Source organism: Phyllobates terribilis, unplaced genomic scaffold (assembly GCF_046119375.1).
Source record: "Phyllobates terribilis strain yellow unplaced genomic scaffold, ASM4611937v1 Scaffold_9__5_contigs__length_417890890, whole genome shotgun sequence".
NCBI lineage: Eukaryota > Metazoa > Chordata > Amphibia > Anura > Dendrobatidae > Phyllobates > Phyllobates terribilis.
In genome coordinates, this window is record NW_027362769.1 from 169,197,075 (window position 1) to 169,222,600 (window position 25,526).

The window sequence follows — 25,526 nt, forward strand, 5'->3', positions numbered from 1 at the left end:
ATCACTCACATCACACATGTATCAATTACAAAATCTGTCTGAACTAGGTTTTTTTTTAAATCATCTCAGATTGTATAGATTATTAAACCCATAGTTTTCCTTCTTACCCAGAAGTAGAGTGGAAATCAATGGGAGGCACTGCAGCCCTTAGACCTGCTCACCGAGCCTGAAAAAAAGAACTGAAAATATTCCTGCAATGCTACAATGATTTTTGAGATGCTGATTATTTAAATGAAGTCAATTCTATAAGTTCATCTAAAGTCTGGAGAGCGGTTCATCCTCTTTTTGGCTAATAATTTTACAATTACTTTATACAGGAGAATACAGAGTTTCAGAAAAACAATTGTAATTTATTTGTTTTTCAAAAAAATTATAACTGCAGGTGTCAGCACCTCTGTAGATTTTCCACAGAAAACATAAAAATGTAGGTTCATTGCCGAGATGAGAATTAAGTCAACCACAATCAATTTCTCGATGGTTTCCTGGAGGGGAGCGAGAGGTGGATTACGTTTATAATTACAATATGCAAATGGAAATAATGGTCGATTGTTGTATCCCTGATCTGAGCCATAATTATGATATGCAGTGGTATCATCATGATATTGTTTCACCCTTTTTTTTTCATGGCACAACAAGATACTTAAAAAAACACAATTTTTTAAAGGATTAAGTCACTGAGATTTTAGTAACATTTTTTTCTGCATGTGGCCATGTTTTCTGCATGTTTTCTGCATGTGGTGCCATTATATCAATTTTCTTAACTAATACTTGCTCAAAAAACATTGTCCTGTGTCTATAAGGTAACAGCCTACGTTTCCGCATATACTGTATCTCTAACACATCGGCCAGTGTCTTCAGCATATCGCTCAGGGTCTTCACCACATCAGCCTTTGTCTTCTCCACATTGACCTGTGTCACCAAAATTTTGGTTTGCATCTCCCACATATCAACCAGAGTCTTTACCATAGTGGCCTTTTCCTTCAAAACATTTCCATGTGGCTTGAAGAAATTGGTTTGCTTCTTCTTCAATAGATTTCTTTGCATCTTCAATAGATTGATTTGTTTCATCAGATCTTTCTGCTTCTCTAGAAAATTGGTTTGTGTCTTTAACAGACCTGCCTGGGTTTTCACCAGAGTCATCCATCTGTTTACCATCTGCATAACAATATCTGTCTACTCCTCCGATGCATCTGTCTCGTCATCAGATATATCCGTATCTTCAAAAGAAAAGTCTGTCTTTATACTACAAGTATCTGCCCCCGACTCTTCACTCGGGGTATCTGTATCATCACAAGTAGTAGAGGTCTCATCACCAGCAGGACATCTCTGCACCAGGAGTATTTGTTTCCACAGACGTTCCACTTTGTGCATCAACTTCACCAACCTGATAAATAATAGAAATAATAAAAACATCAAAAAAATACTTAGATTCATGGTTAAAAGTCAAACCTTATGGTTCCGAGAACCTGCCTTTTCTTCTGATCGCTAGTTATTCTCCTGAACTCTTTTTTTTGTATCTGAATCTACCAAGTAGCTAAATTGCTTCATCCGTGTTCATCAGAGTCGCTTGTAAAAACACAAAGAGGGATATTTAATATTTATCATAAAAAGGTCCCAAAATTTGCCAAAAGGCATGTTTGGCCAAAAATTGCAGCTTTTTGCCCTTGTGTGTTATTTTTCTAAAAAAAAATAGTAGGTGAGGAATTAACAAAATGGAACTTGGCCACTCAGAGAACAGCGGAATAATTTACATCAGAAATTATTTTAAATCAACACAACTTCCAAGCTGCCGAAGATTTCATTTTCTGGTGCACAGGCCCCTCCGAGCAAAGCGGAATAATTTACATTAGAAAGTATGTAAAATCAAGAGCTGCTTTAGATTTAATGTTCTGGTGCACATGTAATAGTGAGGAAGGACATAGCCTTCCCTTGGCACTGAGGTAGTTAAGAGAAGTGTCCAGTAGAGTAGAGGGGGAACTTAGTGCCCTGATCAAGCAATGAGTGTTGTAGAGCTTGTTCCTGGCATAATTCCTTGTGGGCTGCAGTACCTGTAATCAGCCACAAGATGCCACTCTCCAGGGTGCAGATGTCAGGTTGAGTCTGCTAGCAGTGTTACAGACAGTGATGGGTTAATGCTGTGTGATGACAGTCCACAGAGGGTGGGCACTTTAGGAAAATCTCTGCTTAGTTTCCAGAAGCAGGAAGTTATATTCAGTTAGAGATACGACAGTGAACCGTACGGGCAGCATGAATATATGTGGCTGCTAAGGTAGACAGGAGCTCCATACCCTCAGACAGTGGGATCAATAGTGTGAAAGTTTCCCTACGCAACAGTAAGAGTCCTGTTAGCTGGCCGGAGAAACTCATCAGAGGTAGTGAGGACCCGGGGCACTTCTAGTCTGCAGAAAGCAGAGGAAGATAAATAGGACTCCAGGCTAAGACGTGGGGGAGAGAAATCGGATCCAGATCACTGTTGGTATTGCAGAAGAGTCTCTTGGGCTAGAGATTAGAGTCACAGAGATGCTTCACTTAAAGAGGGAACCAGGGCTGAAGATGTTGCCAGCGCCTGTGAGAGAGATAATAACCTGTCGGGCCTTATCCATTATATCTGCCTGTAAATACTGTACATATTCCTCTTCCCCAAGTAAAGTCCAAGTTCTGGTTAAGAACCTCGTGTCCTCTGAATTTATTGCTGCCTTAGTCCCAGAAGAGAAATGCCTGGAGACAGCCGCGATCGGATGGTTTGAAGTAAGTGGAGAGCACCACATACACAGCCACACATCAGAGGGAGGACACGAATTGTCTGTAGGGCGCCAGAGCAAGAGGGAGCTACAGCTCACCCACGACTACCTCGCTGGGGCACCTTACACACAGGCAGCCCAACAGATGTGCCAAATTTATTATGTGCCAATCTTGATACATTCCCTCCCATAGTTCTTACACCCAATGTACATAGGTAGAAGCATGTACCCGAGGTCCTAGGCGCCAGGTAGATGTCCTCACACCAGTTGGTCAGAGTATTTAGATATAGATCTAGGGCAGCAAACTGAAACTTTGTCCCATATGGGGAAAGCCTACTTATGACCCCATGGATTTATCTATCTCTTCTTTTAGCAATTTGTAAATCAGTAAATGACAAGACATTCTTTATCCTGCATGAAAATATATAAATATGCAGCACCTACCTGAGGAGGTTACAAATCCAGGATTTCTGGCACACGGTGTTCCGGGAGGTCTCACCACAGCAGGAGTAGGAGCCGTCTGTGAAGGTTCCAGGATGGTCCATGGATGATGTCAGGGCTGAAGCCACCGAGTCAGCGGTCTGAGGGCACAACATAGACTGTGGAGACTTCAGCACTCTGTCACTGTTCTCCTGGACTGTATGACCATATCCAAGGAAGTGGGAAACCTCGTGGATGATTGTTTCTTCTTGGGATTTAGATTCTGGTTCCATTTTCCAAAACGGTTCGCATAGATAGATGGTTCTATCTTCAAAGCCGGGATATACATACGCAATAGTTGCAATATCTTGGTTAGGATCTTTATTTTTTGCAAACATGACTTTCTGTAGTTCCCGGATCAGCTCCTCCACCAGATCTGTGGTGATGAGTGGATGAAGCTTCTCTAAATTCAGGTCTTCAAACACCTTGACATTTTCCACCAGAAGACTTTCCTTTTTCTTCAGAGCATCGAATAGAAGTCTTTGGGTTCGTTCTTTAGCTTCCTTGGCCGTACTTTTTTCATCCTTACTAATAGTAAAGAGCATTGAGAGCATTGTTCTCTATAAAGGAGTTGTTACCTTTCTATATAGGTTCTTCTGGCGTCTTCTTCATATAATGTACAGATAATGGAGTAGAAAGTCCCCGCGCTGTTTTCACTTTCACTACAGACATTTTTTCATGTGATGTTATAACAAAGTACATAAGATAATAGCCAGACAGATTAAGACTTTATGGTCCAGGGTGTTTTACACCTTTGGTTCCTGAGTGATATTTGCAACTTCTGTATACTGCATTTCATGTTCTGGTCCCCAAACTTCTTGGGATCTTCCACAAGACTTTCCCTTATCATCAGAACTTTAGATAAAAGCTGAAGAGTTTATTTTCAGGTTCATTTGCCTGTTTTTCTTTCTCTTTTATGCAGTAAAGCTTCTAAATCTGATCTCCCTGAGCAACTACTTGGACATTGCTTAGTCATCAAAGGCTCCATCTTCATTTTTTTTAATCTGGCCAAAGTCTTATGCAGCTTCTTTATAGGTTTAGTCATATAAAGTTATGTGCAAAATAACAGCAATGTGTTTAACACAACTGAGAAAAATCCCAGTCCTCATAATCGCATTTATTTCCATAAAGACAAAGGCGCTGGGAGCTGCACATTCAATTCCAAATGAAAACATGAACAAAATATTCATTTTTAAACTGAAAATGAAGAAAAAGGGCATAATCGGCTGCTCGAAATATATCAGTGTCTGTATTATCATTTACAAACTCGAATCTTTACAACATAAACTGAAATTTGTTTCCAGACTTCACTTGTCTGTTAATCACTGAAGTGATTTTTAGTTGTATCACCTTTATTTCTGATAGCTGCTTTACATCTGTGTGGCATAGAGTCACATCTAACATCTGACACCTGCGGAGGACAGATCTTCAGCCCAGCTGACTGCACTACGTTCCACAGGTCTTTTGCATTCTTAACTTTTATATCAAAAACAGCTTTTTTGATGTCACTCCACAAATTCTCAATCGGATTGAGGTCTGGGGATCGGGCGGCCACTTCATAACATCAATCTTGTTGGTCTGGAACCAGGATGTTGCCCCCTTGCTGGTTTGTTTTGGGTAATTTTCCTGTTGACATCCCCATTTCAAGGAAATTTCTTCTTCAGCATAAGGTAACATGACCTCTTCCAGTTTTTTGATATAGTCAAACTGGTCCATGGTGCCTGGTATGCGATAAATGGGCCCAACTCCATAGTATGAGGAACATCCCCAAACCATTCTGCTCGCACCTCCATGTTTTACAGTCTTCACAGTGTACTGTGGCTTGAATTGAGGGTTTATGGGTCGTCTCACAAACTGTCCTAGGTTTTCTCTGTTTAAAGGCCAGTGTGAACATGCTCCTATTTTGCATGCATAACAACTTATACTCCAGTTCATTTTTTCAGTTTATCTTCTGATAGTTGCAGTACTCATAGATAACTGAAGATCTACTTTGATCGCCCTCATTGGATGCTTCTTTGGCATTCTTGTTATTCTATGATCTACAGTATGCACATGGTAGGATATATTTCCCTACCACGTGTTTCGGATGTTGTTTGCCATTTTAAAGCATTGTAAATCTTTTTACACAAGCAGCCAATTATTTTCTGCACTTCTTTATATGTTTCCCGTCTCCAATCAACTTCTTGATCAAAGTTCTTTCTCCTTCGGTACAATGTCTGGAACGACCCATTTTACTCACTGAGCAAGGGCTAAAACCAGCAGGTACAACATTTGCTGCCTTCCTTCTTTAAGTAAGATCCATCTTTGACAGCCATTTCTTAACAGAATGAATGACCTCACTAATTAAATTCCGCAATTAGTTAATTAGAACTTTCCCTTTCAATAAATGAGTCAACTTTAATTTTAAGTCTATCGCTTGTGATGGAGTATTGGTGGAAAGTGGTGGTCTCTTTGCTGATAAAGGAAGGGCCTTAGTCCTTAGGGACTTAGAAGGACCAAAAATGACCACACATATGTGATAACTGGAGCAAAAAAGGAGAAAAACTCCTTAACCTGTTGACTTTTTACACACTGTTTGGCAGTATTATTTGGACTCTATATAGGAGTGTTATTTAAGTATTGTATGGTTGACATTGTATTGAAGTACGATATAAGCACTGTACTGCAGATTTCTTGGACACGTTTGGAAAATATATAGCTTTCTATAGTGCTATTATTTGGATACTGTATAGATGCATTATTTATGCATTCTATGAAAATATCTGAACATTGAATGGCAATATTGGGGTAAATTTGGGTGGAAAATGCTTATGTATCTATTTTTTATGTAATAAGTTTGAAATTACAAAAGCAACTTAAAATGACAAGTGGTCGGGAGACTATTGCATTTGCTGACCTAGACCCCACTTTTTTTCTATAAAGCTAGGCTTGGCTATGGCAAGGTCTCCGGCTGCTGTTTGCTCACATTACAAGAACCAATCTCCTCCTTCTGCAGTGCAGAGAGACAGACACTGCCGGTATGAATCAGTGCAGAGGCTGCTGTAATCACAGGACTTTATTAATACCTCTACAGACAGACAGCTTGTTACTTCCTATTTGGTTAGGACATTCACTCATGTCCACACTGACAATAGAGGTGCAAAATATTCCAAGAGTAAAGTACAGGAATTTGATACGAGTGAAGTTTTTTGAGTAGAATTAATTCCTCCTCAAATTTTATAAAAATTCATGTTCTCCAGAATATGGATTTTTTGAAAATTGCACCATGTGAATGCAGCAAATTGGTGGCTAGCTGAGGTCACCATTTTGCTGAACTATAGAGGAGTAGGCAAATTTAAAAAAAAAAACAAATAATACGCACTCCACCACTTACCAGACCTGACATCCTATTCCCAAGGCCTCTTCTTTTCCCCTTTCCCCATTATGTACATTCTCTTTGGCCTCTTCACTCCAGGCTGGGTCTTCTGCCTTGTCTAGGCATCAGACATTACTACGCACGTTGCCCGAGCGTTGACACGGTCTGTATACGTAGTTATGACTGGGGTCCAGTTGAGGTGCGAGAGAGACAAGGCCTGGATTGAAAAGTCAAAGAGAATGTGTGTGTAACTGGCAAAGGGGAAAGAAAGAGGCGCCGAAGAGTGGATGGTGGGCGGTTGGGACAGTTGAGTGGTGAGGTAACTATTTATTGTTATTTTAAATCTCACAGAGCCTGAAGAAGAACCTTCATCAGTCTGAAAACATTCCTGTGTGGCGCCTCTGAGGGTTCAGTCGCCATAGGGGTACTGCACCTCATATAGAGGTGTGGTATCTCCTTTCCCAAGGTAAGGACGGAGTACCACTCAGGGCCCCAATAACACACTCAACACTACACCACTCCAGTTCTGAAGGGGGCCAAAAGCACCATAGTGCCGCCCCGGTCCTGAATGGAGATATGGGGGGGAACCAAAGTTAGGGGGAACCACGTAGTGAGTGAGGGTGGAGGAAGCACTTATCTAAGCACTTACCAGATATCTATATAACTGCAGGCCATCTTAATAACAAGGTCTTTGGTTGTGGAGGCATCTGTACTTTCCAGGTGCAGTCGCCACCACCCCACCACAAGTCACCAAAAAGGGCACCCAGTCGGTCCGGGAACTCCACGTTACCCATAGGGACATCGCAGTACCCGTATGGGACTTAGTGGGGGACTCAAGGCGGGGAAGTTGATCAAGAGAGGAACACACGAGAGCGGGGTCCTGACAGATGCTCCTGAACAACCTGGGAAAGCGCTGAACCCCTCCCTGGCGGCCGCAGCTCGCCGTGTGACAGCAGAGAGAAGCTCTGAGCTAAAAAGTGAGTAAAGACTCGGATGACTTCAGCCACCACCTCTGTCTGTTATTTCCTCTGCGACACCTCACCCGCACCACAGAGCCCGGCGACACCGCCATCTTCCTACAACTCTACACTGCCCTGAGGCCTGCTCCACCTGTGGGGAGCCGTCCCATCAAAGCTGCCCCTAACATCAGCCTCAGCGGACTGTTGCAGCGCTGGTAACCCATTACCATAAACCACAGGTGGCGTCACGGACATTCTGACAAACCTTTTTATTTCCCCTTTTTATTTTTACGTTTAACCAAAAATCCCCCTTTTATGTTTTTGGATTGACCACCCTCGGTCACGGACTGGGCCAGCCACTGTGACATCCCCCAACACCACCAGCCATCTACAAGAAGGCCCGGCTGCCGAGCACCCCACGAGCCCAGGGGGCGCGTCACCTGCAACGCTACAATGATTTTTGAGATACCGATTATTTAACCACTTCGCACCAGAGCCTGTTTTTGCCTTCGTGACCAGGCCAATTTTTTCAATTCTGACCACTGTCACTTTATAAGGTAATTACTCTGGAACGCTTCAACGTATTCCCCTGATTCTGAGATTGTTTTTTCGTGACATATTGTACTTCATGATAGTGGTAAAATTTCTTCGATATAACTTGCGTTTATTTGTGAAAAAATCGGAAATTTGGCAAAAATATTGAAAATTTTGCAATTTTCAAACTTTGAATTTTCATGCCCTTAAATCAGAGAGATATGTCACACAAAATAGTTAATAAATAACATTTCCCACATGTCTACTTTACATCAGCACAATTTTGGAACCAAAGTTTTTTTTTGTTAGGGAGCTATAAGGGTTAAAAGTTGACCAGCGATTTCTCATTTTTCCAACAAAATTTACAAAAACATTTTTTTAGGGACCACATCATATTTGAAGTCACTTTGAGGGGTCTTTATGACAGAAAATACCCCAAAGTGACACCATTCTAAAAACTGCACCCCTCAAGGTGCTCAAAACCACATTCAAGAACTTTATTAACCCTTCAAGTGCTTCACAGGAATTTTTGGAATGTGGAAGAAAAAAATTAACATTTAACTTTTTTCACAAAAATGTTACTTTAGACCCAATTTTTTTAAAATTTTCACAAGGGTAACAGGAAAAAATGGACCCAAATTTTTTTGTGCAATTTCTCTTGAGCGTGCTGATACCACTGGGAAAACCACTGTTTGGGCGCACTGCACGGTTCGGAAGGGAAGGAGCGCCATTAGACTTTTTGAATGTAAAATTTGTCTGAATAATTAGCAGACGCCATGTTGCGTTTGGAGAGCTCCTGATGTGCCTAAACAGTGGAAACCCCCCCACAAGTGACACCATTTTGGAAACTAGACCCCTCAGGGAACTTATCTAGATGTGTGGTGAGCAAGGTGCTTCATAGAAGTTTATAATATTGAGCTGTAAAAATAACATTTTCACACAAAAACGTTTTTCATCCCTTAATTTTGCATTATCATAAGGGTAATAGGAAAAATTGCACCATGAAATTTGTTGTGCAATTTCTCCTGAACACGCTGATATCCCATATGTGGAGGCAAACCACTGTTTGGGTGCACGGTAGGGTTTGAAAGGGAAGGAGCGCCATTTGACTTTTTAAATGTAAAATTTGTTTGAATAATTAGCGGACACCATGTTGCATTTGGGGAGCCCCTGATGTGCCTAAACAGTGGAAACCCCCCACAAGTGCCACCATTTTGGAAACTAGACCCCTTAGGGAACTTATCTAGATCTGTGGTGAGCACCTTGAACCCCAAGGTGCTTCACAGAAGTTTATAATATTGAGCTGTAAAAATAAAATTTTCACATTTTTCCCACAAAAACGTTTTTCATCCCTTAATTTTGCGTTATGATAAGGGTAATAGGATAAATTGCACCATGAAGTTTGTTGTGCAATTTCTCCTGAACACGCTGATACCCCATATGTGGAGGCAAACAACTGTTTGGGTGCACGGCAGCGTTTGAAAGGGAAGGAGCGCCATTTGACTTTTTGAATGTAAAATTTGTTGAATAATTAGCGGACGCCATCTTGCATTTGGGGAGCCCCTGATGTGCCTAAACAGTAGAAACCCCCCACAAGTGCCACCATTTTGGAAACTAGACCCCTTAGGGAACTTATCTAGATGTGTGGTGAGCACCTTGCACCCCCAGCTGCTTCACAGAAGTTTATAATATTGAGCCGTAAAAATAAAATTTTCACATTTTTCCCACAAAAAATGTTCTTCATTCCCTAATTTTGCGTTATCATAAGGGTAACAGGAGAAATTGCACCATGAAATTTGTTGTACAATTTCTCCTGAGTACGCCGATACCCCATATGTGGGGGGAAACCACTGCTTTGGTGTACGGCAGGGTTCGGAAGAGAAAGGAGCACTATGTTGGCTGGGATAGGCAGCAGACACCATGTCACATTTGAAGAGTCGCTGACATGCCGAAACAGCAGAAACCCCCACAAGTGACCCCATTTTGTAAACTACACCTCTCAAGGAATTCATCTAGGGAAGTAGTATTTTTTTATTTTTTAATTTATACCATTGGGCAGTGAAAAAAGCATAATTATATTTTTATCACAAAAAAATGTTTTACCCTCAGATTTTACATTTTCACACAGGGCAATGGGTAAAAATGGTGCCGAAATGTGTCACACAATTTCTTCTAAAAGTGGCAATACCCCATATGTGGCTGTATCGTACCGCTCAGCCATACGGCGAGATCTGGGGGGGACGGAGCACTATTTGACAATTGGAGAACAAATTATTGTAGAATAGGCATTTGGATTTGGGAGCACAAAATTTTCTGAATTTCTTTTGGGGGGCAAGGGCCATTTCGCTTTTCCAGAGCCTTTCTGCTACCAGTAACTTGGAAGTCCCTTATATTTTTAACAGATGACGGACCTGAGTGGGGACTAGCTTTTTTTGAGGACTGAGTTGAAGCTTTTATTGGGAACATTTTACGTAACATTTATCCGGCGCTCGAGGCTGAGCACTTACATCAGGGTTTCCATCTAAATTTCCAAGTGATGTAATTCAGATGAAACCCCTGCGGGATCCATTCACTGTAATGAGGCAGCAGAGTTACTCTGGACTCCGTCTGGCCTCTGTTTAGCGGTGTCCTTTTTTTCAGAAGTGCACAAAACTGTGGCCAACCGCACTTTTATGCACGCCTAAAAAAACTGACACCGTGGGATCACAGGCCAGATGGCATCCACAGTGGCCTATATCTGCCTCATTACAGGGAATATTCCGTCATGGGTTCCGTCTGAATCACGTATTTCAGAGATTTACACGGAAACTCTGGTGTAAGTGCTCAGCGCAGAGCGCAGGATAAATGTGAGCAGAGTCTTACTGCAATCTTTGGGAGACATAATAAACTAATCAGTAGCAGGTGAAGAATTGGTTTTATTTATTTTTTTACGCCGTTTCTCGTGTGGTATAAGTGATGTGATTACTTTATTCTTCGGGTCAGTGCGATTACAGAGATACCAGATTTATATCGGGTTTTTATGACTGACAGCTGTCACACACTAAGAGACGCTTTTTTTTGCAAAATCCAGTTTTTGCATCACCATATTTTGAGAGCTATAATTTTTCCATATTTCGGCCGACAGAGTCATGTGACGGCTTGTTTTTTGCGGGACGAGTTGACATTTTTATTGGTACCATTTTTGGGTACGTGACATTTTTTGATCGCTTTCTATTCCGTTTTTTGGGAGGTAAAATTAACAAAAATCAACAATTCAGGAATTGTTTTTTGAGGTTTTTTTTTTATGCCGTTCTGCGTGTGGTAAAAGTGATCAGGCAGCGTTATTCTTCGGGTCAGTACGTTTACAGCGATACTACACTTACTGTATTTTTTTTATGTTTTGGCGCTTTTACACAATAAAATAATTTTATAGAAAAAAATATTTTTTTTGCATTGCTTTATTCTGAGCGCTATAACTTTTTTATTTTTTGGCTGATGGAGCTGTATGGCGGCTTTTTTTTTTGCGGAACAAGATGACGTTTTCAGTGGTACCATTTTTATTTCTATTTTATTTTTTGATCGCATTTTTTTCCACTTTTTGTTTGGCGATATGATGAAAAAGCATATTTTTTTGCTCCGCTTTTTATTTATTTTTATTACGGTGTGCACAGAAGGAGTTAATTAGTGTGACAGTTTTATAGCTCGGGTTGCTTCGGACGCGGCGATACCAAATATGTGTACTTTTTTTGGTTTTGTAAAAATATACAGATTTATTGGTTTAATATTTTATTTATTTATTTTTATTTATTTTGTGATTTTTTTTTAACAGTTTAAAAACCTTTTTTTTACTTTTTTTCACATTTTTACTTAGTCCCTGTATGGGACATTAATTTTTATTTTTCTGATCACTGATCTCATGTAATGTAATAGACATGTATTACATTACATGAGATCTTCGCTGACTGTTTCACAGTCAGTCTCCTGCCTGGCTTCAGCTGCAGGCTGAGCCAGGCAGGACACCATATATGGCAGATCTGGAGGCGGTCATGTGACCTCCAGCTGCCATAGCAACGTCAGGTCCTGGAAGGTATCAGGGGTCTTCGGAGATGTAAGTAAAACGACCCCCTCTCCTCCTTCTATCTTCTACATGCCGCAATCACTATAGATCGCGGCATATAGAACATAGCAAAGGGTTAACATCACTGGGACCTGATCCAATCAGGTCCCGATGATGTCCCCTGTCAGAGCTAACGCTCTGCACCGGAATCGCAGCGCTTGCAGGACCCTGGGGGTCCTGAGCGCTGCGAGACCACCCACCGTTTTTAAACGTCGGCGCTGCACAGAGCCCAGCAAGCGCCAACGTTTATCTACAGTGGGCGGTCGGGAACCGGTTAAATAAAGTCTATTCTATACGTTCTTCCAAAGTCAGGAGTGCGGTTCATCCTCTTCTTGGATAATAATTTTTTAATTATTTTATAAGGAAAAATACAGAATCTGAGAAGAACAATTTTCATTTATTTGCTTTATAAACTAAAAGAATTAACTGCAGGTATCAGCATATATGTAGATTTTTCATGGAAAACATCAAAATGCAGGTTCATTGCCGAGATGAGAATTAAGTCAACCAAAATCAATTTGTCAATGGTTTCCAAGCAGCGAACAATACGTGGATAACGTATTACATTTACAATTACAATAAGCAAATGGTAATAATGGTTGATTGTCGTATCCCTGATCTGAGCTACGATTATGAAAGCAGTAATGTACAGTATTATTATTTATTTATATAGCAGCATTGATTCCATGGTGATGTACATGAGAAGGGTTTACATAAAAAATACAGATATCACTTACAATAAACAAACTAACAATGATAGACCGGTACAGAGGGAAGAGGACCCTGCCCTTGCGGGCTTACATTCTATAGGAACGGGGAAGGAAACAGTAGGTTGGGGGGTTGCAGCAGCTCCAGTGGTGTTGAGGAGGCAGCTCCGGTGGTGGTGGGGAGTCAGCGTGGTCATGGCAGGCTGTAAGCTTTCTTGAAGAGATGGGTTTTCAAGTTCTGTCTGAAGGATCTGAATGTGGTGGATAATCGGACATGTTGGGGCACAGAATTCCAGAGGATGGGGGACATTCAGGAGAAGTCTTGGAGGCGATTGGGTGAGGAACGAATAAGTGTGGAGGAGAGAAGGAGGTCTTGGGAGGACCAGAGATTACGTAAGGAAATGTATCGGGAGATTAGTTCAGAGATGTACGGAGGAGAGAGGTTATGGATGGCTTTGTAGGTCAGTGTTAGTAGTTTGATTTGGATACGCTGGGGAAATGGAGCTGGTGAAGAGATTTGCAGAGGGGAAAAGCAGAGGAGTAGCAAGGAGAGAGATTAATTAGTTGGGCAGCAGAGTTAAGAACGGACTGGAGGGGTGCGAGAGTGTTAGAAGGTAGGCCACAGAGGAGGATGTTGCAGTAGTCCAGGCGGGAGATGATGAGGGCATGCACAAGCATTTTAGTAGATTGAGGGTTGAAGAAAGGACGGCTTCTGGAAATATTTTTGAGCTGGAGGTGGAAAGACCTTGGATGTGCAGTTTGAAGAACAGGGCTGAGTCAGGCAGCGGATGTCTGGTACAGGGGAAAGCATGATGTCGTTTATTGTGATAGAGTGATCAGGTGGGGAAGATACATGAGATGGAGGTTCAGTTTTGCCACATTGGGCTTGAGGAAGCGAAAGGAGAAGGAGGATATGGCTGAGAGACACTCTGGGACTCTGGATAGCAGAGAGGTGACGTTTGGGCCAGAGAGGTAGATCTGAGTGTCATCAGCGTACAGGTGATACTGGAAGCCATGGGAATTTGAGTTGTCCCAGGCCAAGGGTATAGATGGAGACGAGTAGAGGTCCTAGGACAGAGCCTTAGGGGCTCCAACAGAGAGAGGGTGGGATAAGGAGGTAGTGTGGGAGACGCTAAATGTGCAAATGGAAAGGTATGAGGAGATCCAGGATAGGGCAAGGTCTTTGACGCCAAAGGAAGAGAGGATCTGTAGTTGGAGGCAGTGGTCAACTGTGTCAAAGGCAGAGGATAGGTCTAGAAGGAGAAGTATAGAGAATCATCTGTTACCTTTGGCAGTAAGTAGGTCGTTAGTAATTTTGGTCAGGGCAGTTTCAGTGGAATGATGGGGACAGAAACCAGATTGTAGGTTGTCGAAGAGCAAGTTAGATGAGAGATGGGAGGAAAGTTTAGCGTGGACATGCTGTTCAAGGAGTTTGGAAGCAGCGATATGGGGCGATAGCTTGACATAGTGGTTGGGTCGAGGGATGGCTTTTTGAGGATAGGCGTGATTGTGGCATGTTTGAAAGCAGAAAGGAAGGTACCAGAGGTTAGTGATAGGTTGAAAAGGTGGGTTAGGGCTGGGATAAGTGTGATAGTGAGGCTGGGGAGGAGGTAGGATGGGATGGGGTCGAGTGCACAAGTGGTGAGGTGTGATTTGGAGAGATGAGTAAGCTCTCCTTCAGTAATGTTGGAGAGGGAGGTTATGGGGGAAGGGCATTGGTCTGGTATACAAAGGGGTTGTGATGGTTGAACAATAAAGACTTGCCTTATTTGGTCTATCTTATTTTTTAAATGTGTGGCAAAGTCCTCTGCAAAGATGAGGGGGGTCGGAGGGGGCAATGGAGAGCGGAGAAGGGAGTTAAAAGTGTTGAACAACTGTTTGGGGTTGTAGGATAAGGAAGATACGAGGGTTGTGAAGTAGGCCTGTTTAGCAGAGGTGAGGACTGATTTGAAAGCGAGTGTTGCTTGTTTGCATGCAGTGACGTCGTCATGCGAATGTGTCTTATTCCAACACCGCTCCGAAACCCTGGACACTTGCCGAAGCTCTTTAGTGAGGTTGTTGTGCCAGGATTGCATTGACTCGTCGCACTCTGCCATGCACGAGAAGGGCAACCGAGTCAATAGCTGATGCGAGAGTGGCATTGTAGAAGGCAGTGGAGCAGTCTGTGTCGTGGAGTGAGGATATGGATGCAAGGGGTAAAATAGAGTCAGAGAGTGTGTGAGTGTCTTGATGTGCAAGGTTTCTGTGGGGGTGTGTTAGTTGCTGGACATGGGTGACAGGTGAGGAGGACAGGGATGAGAAAGTGAGTAGATGGTGGTCAGATAGGGGGAGAGGGGAGGTTGTGAAGTTAGATAGGGTGCAGAGTCGGGTGAAGATGAGGTCTAGTGTGTGTCCGTCTGTGTGGGTAGCTTAGGAGGACCATTGAGTAAGTGCAAAAGAAGAAGTAAGTGACAGGAATTTGGAGGCTGCTGACTGGTGGGTGTCAATGGGGATGTTGAAGTCACCCATGATGATGGTGGGAATGTCAACAGAGAGAAAGTGAAGAAGCCAGGTGGAGAATTGGTCAATAAAGGCAGTGACTGGGCCCGGAGGTCGGTATATGACAGCAACTTGGAGGTTAGAGGGAGAGTAGATGCGGACTGAGTGGACTTCAAAAGAAGGGAGGATGAGGGAAGGTAGAGGTGGGATTGGGTTAAAGGTGCAGTTGGTAGAAAGGAGAAGACCCACTCCTCCGCCAAGTCTGTTATCAGGCAAGGAGTGTGGGTGAAGTGGAGGCCGCCATAGCACAGCGCAGAAGGGGAGGCAGTGTCAGAAGGTGTCAATTATGTTTTGGTGAGGCCCAGGAAGGAGAAATTTCGAGAGGTAAAGAGTCACATGGAGCTTATTGCAGACAGAGTGGGCGTTCCAGAGTGCTCCAGAGAGAGGGAGCAGGGGGGTGGGCGTCAGGGGCACAGGTTTTATGTAGCAGAGGTTGCAGTAGTTTATATTTGGTTGGGTGCGATAGGAGGGGGAATAAATGAGAGGTATCAACTGTGGGGGTCCAGGATTTGGAGATATGTCACCAGCAGTGAGGAGAAGCAGAGAGAGGGCGAGCAGGTGGGAGAAGGAGAGTCGCCGATTTGTTTTATGTTTTAGTGGGATAGATCTGAGGTTGAGGAGCAGGTCGGCAGATGAAGTCAGGTGGGGAGGTAAGAGGAACGGAGAGATGATTATTTGGTTAGAGTGTGCTGGGGTTTGGTGATAGCGAAGGAGAATGACGATTAGTAGAGCAAAAACTGTAAGAGCATTTGTTAGCATGGCGAAAGGATAGGAGTAGATTTAAAGAAAAGCTGAGTAAATGTGATAAGCAGATAACCACACAGACCTCAGTCACCATACCTGTGTCTACATATATTTATATATCTATGATTAGACTGGGTGTGGGCAGAGGGGAAGAGCCAGAGATCAGAGAATCACAGCTGGGGTTAATTAAGACACCGGAGCTAATATGGGGGTATACTTGCTATACAGCAAGGACTGCAGACAGTCCAAAATGGATAGATAGAGAGATGTGAATTGAGATCAAAGGATTACAGGAAATTACAACTAGGAAAATATACTGGCAGAGAGATATACAGGTGTTAATTCAGTGCTGTGATTATGAAGGATGTTACAAGAATTAACAGACAGAAACCAGAACAGACAGATTGATATAAACAGGGATCAATGAATATGGCAGTACAGTAGTGGTATAACCAGGATATTGTGGCACAACAGGACACTTAAAAATAAAATAGTAAATTTAAAGGGTTAAGTCATTGAGATGCTAGTACATTTTTTTCTGCATGTTGCACCAATATTGCAATTTCTTGCACCCATACTTGCTCAAAAAAACATTGGCCTGTATCTATAACGTAACAACCTACGTTTCTACATATACAGTCTCTCCAATACATCGGCCAGTGTCTTCAGCATATCGCTCAGGGTCTTCACCACGTCAGCCTTTGTCTTCTCCACATTGATCTGTGTCACCAACATTTTGTCCAGTGACTCCAACATATCGGCCAGTGGCTTTACCATATTGGTCTTTTCCTTCAAAACATTATCCTGTGCCCTTAACAGATTGGTTTGTATCTGCAACAGATTTCTCTGCATCTTCAATAGATTTCTTTGTATCTTCAATAGATTGATTTGTTTCATCAGATCTTTCGGCTTCTCTAGCAAATTAGTTTGTGTCTTCAACAGACCTGCCTGGGTTTTCACCAGAGTCATCCATCTCCTTACCATCTGCATAACAATATCCGTCTGCTCCTCAGATGCATCTGTCTCATCATTAGATATATCCGTATCTCCAAAAGAAAATTATGTCTTTATACTACAAGTATCTGCCCCCAACTCTTCACTCAGGGTATCTGGATTATCACAAGTAGTAGAGGTCTCATCACCAGCAGGACATCTCTGCACCAGGAGTATTTGTTTCCAAAGACGTTCCACTTTGTGCATCAACTTCACCAACCTGATAAATAATAATAAAAAATATGATAAATTATCAAATTAGTTAGATGTAAGGTTAAAAATTAGAACTTACTCTCCCGAGAATCTGCCTTTTCTTGTGATCGCTAGTTTTTCTCCTGAGCTCTTACTTTTGTATCTTAATCTAGGAAGTAGCTAAATTACAGCAGCCATTTATATCAGCTATGGATCTGTTATTTAGTCTCAGAGTCACTTGTAGAAAGACAAAGGGAGATATTTAGTATTTATCATAAAACGGTTCCAAAACTTGCCACAAGACATGTTTGGTCAAAAAATTGCAAATTTTTGCCCTTGTGTGTCACTTTTGTAAACAAAAAATAATAAATAAATAAAAATAAGGGTATAACAAAATGAAGCTTGACCCCTCCGAGCACAGTGCAATAATTTACATCGGAAAGTATGTCAAATTAAGAGCTGCTTTAGATTTAATTTTCTGGTGCACAGGAAACCCAACGGATGTCCAAAATTTATTACGTGCCAATCTCTATACATTCCTTCCCATAGTTTATATACCCTATGTACATAGCTAATTTGCTCAGGGTATTTAGATACAGATTTGGGTAGCAAACTGAAACTTTGCTCCATATGAGGGAAAGCCTACTGATGACCCTGTAGATCTGTCTCCTCCTTGCTCCACTTTCTCTTCTTTTTGGCAATTTGCAGTAGATCAGTAAATTACTAAATATTCTTTATACTGCATAGTAATACATAAATATATGACGCCTACCTGATCTGGTTAGAAACCCAGGATTTCTGGCACACGGTGTCCCGGGAGGTCTCACCACAGCAGGAGTAGGAGCCGTCCGTGAAGGTTCCTGGATGATCCATGGATGATGTCAGGGCTGAAGCCACTGAGTAAGCGGTCTGAGGGCACAACATAGACTGTGGAGACTTCTGCACTCTGTCACTGTTCTCCTGGACCATATGACCATATCCAAGAAAGTGGGAAACCTCGTGGATAATTGTATCTTGTTGGAATTTAGATTCTGGATCTGTTTTCCAAAATGGTGCACATAGATGGATGGTTCTGTCTTCTGAACAGCGGTATACATACGCAATAGTTCCAATATCTTGGTCAGGATCTTTATTTTTTGCAAAAGTCACTTTCTCTAGTTCCCGGCATAGCTCCTCAACCAGATCTGTGGTGATGAATGGATAAAGCTTCTCTAAATTCAAGTCTCCAAAAACCTTGGGATCCTCCACCAGAAGATTTTCCTTTTTCTTCAGAGCATCCGATAAAAGTCGTTGGGTTCGTTCTTTAGCTTCCTCGGCTTGTTTTCTCTCATCTTCACTCAGCAAACATGGATTATTCATGCTCCTTTCTTTAACTTTTTTGGCCTCACTTTTTTCATCCTCACTTCTAAAGAATCCAAGAATTCTTGAGAGCATTGTTCTCTATACAGGTGTTGTTACCTTTCTGTACAAATTATTCTGGCATCTTCTTTATATTCTATACAGATAAGGGAGCAGAAAGTCCCCGCGCTGTTTTCACTTTCACTACAACAGATTAGCCACTACAACAGATTAGCCAAGTTAACCCTTTTATGGTCATGGGTGGCGCAGGCGCAAACTTTTTATTCCACAGTGAAATTTTTAACTTTTCTATATTACATCTTTATGGAGAATTTGTGGTTTTCTTTCTTCCCCAAAGTTATACCAACTATGAGTACATTGCATACAACATAACATCACTAAAACAGCAAGAACAAGAAACCTTGTGTATCTTACATTTTTTTAGCATTTTATATTGTTTTTTATGCATGTTTTTATAATTCAGTAGAACTTACTTATTCTTTTAACTATTATTTAATACAGGAGAGGTAGTTTTCCAAGGCAAAATTAAATCCATCATGAGACGTTTGAGCTGAAATCGAGATCACCACCACCAAGTGCCTTAACGTTACTTTTCTATCGATACAGCCATATGACGACTTATTTGCAAGTTGTTATTTAAAGCACCATTTCGTGGTTCATATAATTTGTTGTTTTATTGAAAGTCAAGATGAATACAAAAATAGCAATCTTGCTATTGTTCATGTGCAATATGACAGGCATCCTGTTAGTATGTGTTTCAGATTATATTTCTTTGCTGGGATCTAGATTCTAGATCCTTTTTTTCCAAAAATGTTGCACATTAATAGTGTGACGCTGAGTCATTTTTCATGGCCAGGACGTGAGACGGGATGGTCAAGGAGTCCGAAGTCAAAGCCAGGAGGGTACGTCATAAACAGAGGAAAGAGGCAAAGGCGTAGTCAGGTAACGTACCGTTGGTCAGAATTCCAGGAGGACAGCAGATCAGAGCAGAAGCGGTTAATCAGACGGATGGTCAGAACAAGGTCCAAGGTCAGGCAACAGAAGATCAATAAACAGAACTCAAGCACAGAGAACAAACCCCACACTAGCTGAATGTATGTCAGGCAGAGATGTGGGGGGAACAGCTCAGTTAAGTAGCCTGGCATTCAACTGGGATAATGAACACGTGAAGATTGCTGTTAAGGATCCGGGTGGTGGAACCTCTATGCTGCGGTGCAAGGAGGGGCCAGAGGGGCGTGACTAAGTATCTACTCGGCCCGACCAAGGTCACACAGCGGCTCAGTAGACTCCGTGAACCAGGGAGGAACCGAGCAGGGGGACCAGGTGCCACTCTGGGACTGACCTTGTATGAGAGCAGGTGACTCCCACGGGTCAGAAGGCAGGAACTGACCGGTACAGCAGATGAGCACGGCAGGCAGGCTGACGGGTGGTCCGGGTAGACAAGCAGTTTGATTTGGCTGATAGCCAGACGGGTGCTCCGGGTAAGCAGACAAGCGGGCACAACAGGTAACAGGCAGGTGTTTCCAGGTAAGCGGGCTGGCAGGCACGGCAGGTAACTGGCAGGTGCTTCCGGGTAAGCAGGCTGGCGGACACGGCAGGTAACAAGCAGGTGCTTCCAGGTAATCAGGCGGGCAGAGCCCATAGACAGACTGGCGGACTGGACTGTAGACAGACTGTCGGGCTGGAAAGTAGTCAGACTGGCGGACTGGACTGAAGATCAGACTGGCGGACAGGAATGACTTGCTGAGGACCTGAGGGCTGAAGCAAAGTAAGTAACACAGAGCAAAAACCTTGCACGGCCACCTCCATATTGGAGGAGGTGCCTTTTATAGAGAAAGTCCTCCGGCCATTGGCCGGGGAATTTTTAGGACGGCGCGCGCGGCCCCTTTAAGAGGGAGGGAGCGCGCGCGCGCCCTAAGCACAGAGCCAGGGAAGCTGCGTGCACCAGCAGCCGCAGCATGGAGGCCGGAAGATGCCGGAGCAGGACCGCGGCGGTAACGGGGACGGCGTCTCAACCTGGCAGGGGGCAGAGATGCCGATGCTACAATAGCAAGTGCCTCCCAGTCTCAGGTTGGACAGCCGAGCTGTCAATCACCACCCTGACAGCTATGGCACACCCCTGTACCAGATTGGATGGTTGAGCTGTCAATCACAGTACTGACAGCTCTAGCACGCCCCTGTACAAGATTGGACGGCTGAGCTGTCAGTAACTGCATCCCAGACACAGTGAGGGGTGGAACTGTGACCAATAGTTGGTGCTGTCAGACAACTAAAGAAAAATTATTAGACCCCTAAAAATTAACTTTTAATAAGTACTCTAAAAGAATAAAAGGACTAAACAATCCACAATACATATAGACAAGACAAAAATACCATAGGTTATTGTGACGATACAGAGTAAAATCTTAATTAGCTAGATGATTAGATTTGTTAAGTCAAGAGAAATACACTATTGTGTTGTGTTGACTTATAGGAGAGAGGACGAAGAAGTCATCTGGCCCCATGGATATGTTGTTTCGGGGTTGCTAGGAGGGACCCACGGGTCGCCTAGAACTCATGAAGACATTGGAGTTGCCAGGAGGGACCCACTGGCCGCCTGGCTCCATGGAAACTCTCGGAGCGGCCAGATTTGGACCCTCGGGTCTCCTGGCCTTGCACCTCGATGGACTGCTAGCTTCCTAAGCTTACCGCTACCTATTCTCTGTGGAAGCCCACCAGAAGCGGGGGACCATTGGTTGAGGTAGTCGGCCTTGGAAGTCTCCAAAGTCACAGCTGTTCTATCCCAGGCGGGCGGAGAAGGAAGGGTGAGGACTGTGTAATGTTGTACCATCTTGGGCATTTGCTGGGGCTGTTCTGTGTGTTTATTGTCCGCTTTGTGGTTCAATAATGTATTGCCACACTGTTTTACCCGCACCCTGTGTTGTCTGAGTAGCGTTACGCCCACAGAAGACCCTGGGTCTTAACTTTATTAAAAAGTTTTTAGGTTAGGTAACACACCAGCCAGGAGATAGTACAGGCTAATCCTGTCCCTATTTGTCCCTTAAATCTCTCCCTTCCTGGAAGCGGAGGTTGGCACCCTAATTTATGCTGCGTGATGCCCCAGCTCAAAGTAGGTGTCCCTTATATCCCTATTATTAAACCTATCCTAAGACAGAGCAAAAATACAATCATGAGAAAGGTAGAAAAGGTGTATACGCATAGATTCAGAGGATTGAGCGGGGGCGCCACGCATCATAAATTAGGGTGCCAACCTCCGCTGCCAGGAAGGAAGAGATTTAAGGGATAAATAGTATGGGCTAATCCTCTCCCTATCTCCTGGCTGGTGTGTTACCTAACCTAAAAACTTTTTAATAACCTATGGTATGTTTGTCTTGTTTATACGTATTGTGGATTGTTTAGACCTTTTATGCTTTTAGCGTACTTATTAAAAGTTAATTTTTACTGGTCTAATAATTTCTCTTTGGTTGTCTGGCAATAATTAGGCCCTGTCTACTTATTCATACTTCGGTGTCTAACTAGATGGTGCTGTCCTCAGAATTGCGGCATACAGAAGTAATGGTGCTGGTATCATTTCTAAGGTAATCTGCAAGCACTGTCTTTGGTCCCTGAATCAGCGCCATCACCAGATATTAAGTGAGTAATGGATACCGTATCTTCATGTTCTGGTCTAAATTCCACTTGGAATTTTCCACAAGACTTTCCTTTATCATCAGAACTTTAGATAAAAGTTGAAGAGTCGTGTTGAGCGAATTTGTTCGGTGAATGTTCGAAAGTTTCAAATTCGCCACGAATATGGCACATTCGGATTTGTGATCACAAAGGCGAGAAAACTTTCTTAAAATCGGAAAACTTCGACGAATTTGCGGGGGACCGCGAATATAGGGCAACCACGGCATTTTGAACAGTTTTGTTAGCATAGTGCAAGTGTATGATGAGCGGTGACATGTGCCAGGTGAGTGTGGGGGCTGTGGAGAGCTTAGAACAGGTCAGATCAGCGGCGCACTGTTTTTTTGTTTTTTAAAGAAGTAGATACAAAAGTGCCCATAGTGCAAAACAGAAATAAGGAATGAAAAAGCAGTAAATAATATATCTACAGACCTCTCACATAGAGCAAATCCCGACGTACGTTCCGCCTCACTGGCTTTCACAAGGGAAGTTTTGCACTGATTGCACTATCGGCACTTTTGTATCTACTTCTTTATGCACTTGCGCTTTAACATATATCATGCCTCTATTGATGTGGATATAATTTACTTTGTATACATCCTAATTGCCTTTAGATATATACAATTATATCCTTGGCAAGGATATTTATGGACTTTATAGGCAAGCCAAATACCAGTGCTCATGTTCTGTTCTAAACTGATGTAATAGCATTTAATTACGTATCTCTCATCTAGCATTATTTGATTCATTTGTGTATATATCCCCATTTTCTATGTGTACTTTATGTAATTTGAATTGTTCAATAAAACATGCAATCACTGATATATTTGAGTAACGTTCCATCTTTGTAGGATTTATATATTTTAATGGGTACACGTTATTTAATAACATGATATACAGTACAGACGAAAAGTTTGGATACACCTTCTCATTTAAAGATTTTTCTGTATTTTCATGACTATGAAAATTGTACATTCACACTGAAGACATCAAAACTATGAATTAACACATGTGGAATTATATACTTAACAAAAAAGTGTGAAACAACTGAAAATATGTCTTATATTCTAGGTTCTTCAAAGTAGCCACCTTTTGCTTTGATGACTGCTTTGCACAATCTTGGTATTCTCTTGATGAGCTTCAAGAGGTAGTCACCGGAAATGGTTTTCACTTCACAGGTGTGCCCTGTCAGGTTTAATAAGTGGGATTTCTTGCCTTATAAATGGGGTTGGGACCATCAGTTGTGTTGTGTTGAACTCTGGTGGATACACAGCTGATAGTCCTACTGAATAGACTGTTAGAATTTGTATTATGGCAAGAAAAAAAACAGCTAAGTAAAGAAAAATGAGTGGCCATCATTACTTTAAGAAATGAAGGTCAGTCAGTGCGAAAAATTGGGCAAACTTTGAAAGTATCCCCAAGTGCAGATGCAAAAACCATCAAGCGCTACAAAGAATCTGTCTCACATGAGGACCACCCCAGGAAAGGAAGACCAAGAGTGACCTCTGCTTCTGAGGATAAGTTTATCCGAGTCACCAGCCTCAGAAATCGCAGGTTAACAGCAGCTCAGATTAGAGACCAGGTCAATGCCATACAGAGTTCTAGCAGCAGACACATCTCTACAACAACTGTTAAGAGGAGACTTTGTGCAGCAGGCCTTCATGGTAAAATAACTGCTAGGAAACCACTGCTAAGGACAGGCAACAAGCAGAAGAGACTTGTTTGGGCTAAAGAACACAAGGAATGGACATTAGACCAGTGGAAATCTGTGCTTTGGTCTGATGAGTCCAAATTTGAGATCTTTGGTTCCAACCACCGTGTCTTTGCGCGACGCAGAAAAGGTGAACGGATGGACTCTACATGCCTGGTTCCCACCGTGCAGCATGGAGGAGGAGGTGTGATGGTGTGGGGGTGCTTTGCTGGTGACACTGTTCGGGATTTATCCAAAATTGAAGGCATACTGAACCAGCATGGCTACCACAGCATCTTGCAGCGGCATGCTATTCCATCCGGTTTGCATTTAGTTGGACCATCATTTATTTTTCAACAGGACAATGACCCCAAACACAACTCCAGGCTGTGTAAGGGCTATCTGACCAAGAAGGAGAGTGATGGGGTGCGACGCCAGATGACCTGGCCTCCACAGTCACCAGACCTGAACCCAATCGAGATGGTTTGGGGTGAGCTGGACCGCAGAGTGAAGGCAAAAGGACCAACAAGTGCTAAGCATCTCTGGGAACTCCTTCAAGATTGTTGGAAGACCATTTCCGGTGACTACCTCTTGAAGCTCATCAAGAGAATGCCAAGAGTGTGCAAAGCAGTCATCAAAGCAAAAGGTGGCTACTTTGAAGAACCTAGAATATAAGACATATTTTCAGTTGTTTCACACTTTTTTGTTAAGTATATAATTCCACATGTGTTAATTCATAGTTAAATAGTTTATAAGGCCGAAAAAAGGCAAGCGTCCATCGAGTTCAGCCTATTTCTTGTGCACTGCAGCTATTCTGCAGCGTTGATCCAGGGGAAGGCAAAAAAAACCCATGTGGTATAGGCCAATTTACATCATTGAGGAAAAATTCACTTCCCAACTCCAATCTGGCAGTCAGATTAAATCCCTGGATTAATTAACTATCACTAAGCATAAGATGTAATTTTATTGTTCTCAAGAAAGGCGTCCAGGCCTCTCTTGAACTCATTAAGTGAGTTGGACATCACCACTTCCTCTCCCAGAGAGTTCCAGAGTCTCACGGCTCTGACCGTAAAGAATCCCCTTCTATGCTGGTGCAGGAACCTCCTTTCCTCCAGACGCATAGTGTGCCCCCTCGTCTTTGTCACCATCCTTGGTATAAACAGGTCTTAGGAGAGATCTCTGTACTGCCCCCTGATTTAGTTATACATGTTTATGAGGTCTCCCCTAAGCCTTCTCTTTTCCAACGTAAATAGGCCTAATTTTGACAACCTCTCTGGGTATTCTAGTCCCTCCATTCCCTTTATTACCTTAGTCGCCCTCCTTTGTACCCTCTCTAGCTCCAATATGTCTTTCCTGAGCACCGGAGCCCAGAACTGTGCACAATATTCTAAGTGCGGCCTTACCAGCGCTTTATACAGAGGAAGAACAATGTTCTCATCATATGCCCCTATTCCTCTTCTGATGCATGCCAT

At 42.7% G+C, this 25,526-nt stretch overlaps 2 protein-coding genes across 2 annotated transcripts in view; both read right to left on the reverse strand.

Moving 5' to 3' along the window:
• LOC141161853 (uncharacterized) overlaps positions 1 to 19,125 on the reverse strand; it is a 57,020-nt gene extending 37,895 nt beyond the window's left edge. The window contains exon 1 of the mRNA XM_073647319.1: positions 18,112 to 19,125. Within this exon, the coding sequence (XP_073503420.1) occupies positions 18,112 to 18,773 (662 nt within the window). The 5' untranslated portion in view covers positions 18,774 to 19,125. The remainder of the gene's footprint in view (positions 1 to 18,111) is intronic.
• Positions 12,617 to 25,526, reverse strand: part of ZFAND2B (zinc finger AN1-type containing 2B) — a 41,772-nt gene continuing 28,862 nt past the window's right edge. The window contains exon 10 of the mRNA XM_073647326.1: positions 12,617 to 17,367. Coding sequence (XP_073503427.1) covers positions 17,293 to 17,367 — 75 coding nt within the window. The 3' untranslated portion in view covers positions 12,617 to 17,292. The remainder of the gene's footprint in view (positions 17,368 to 25,526) is intronic.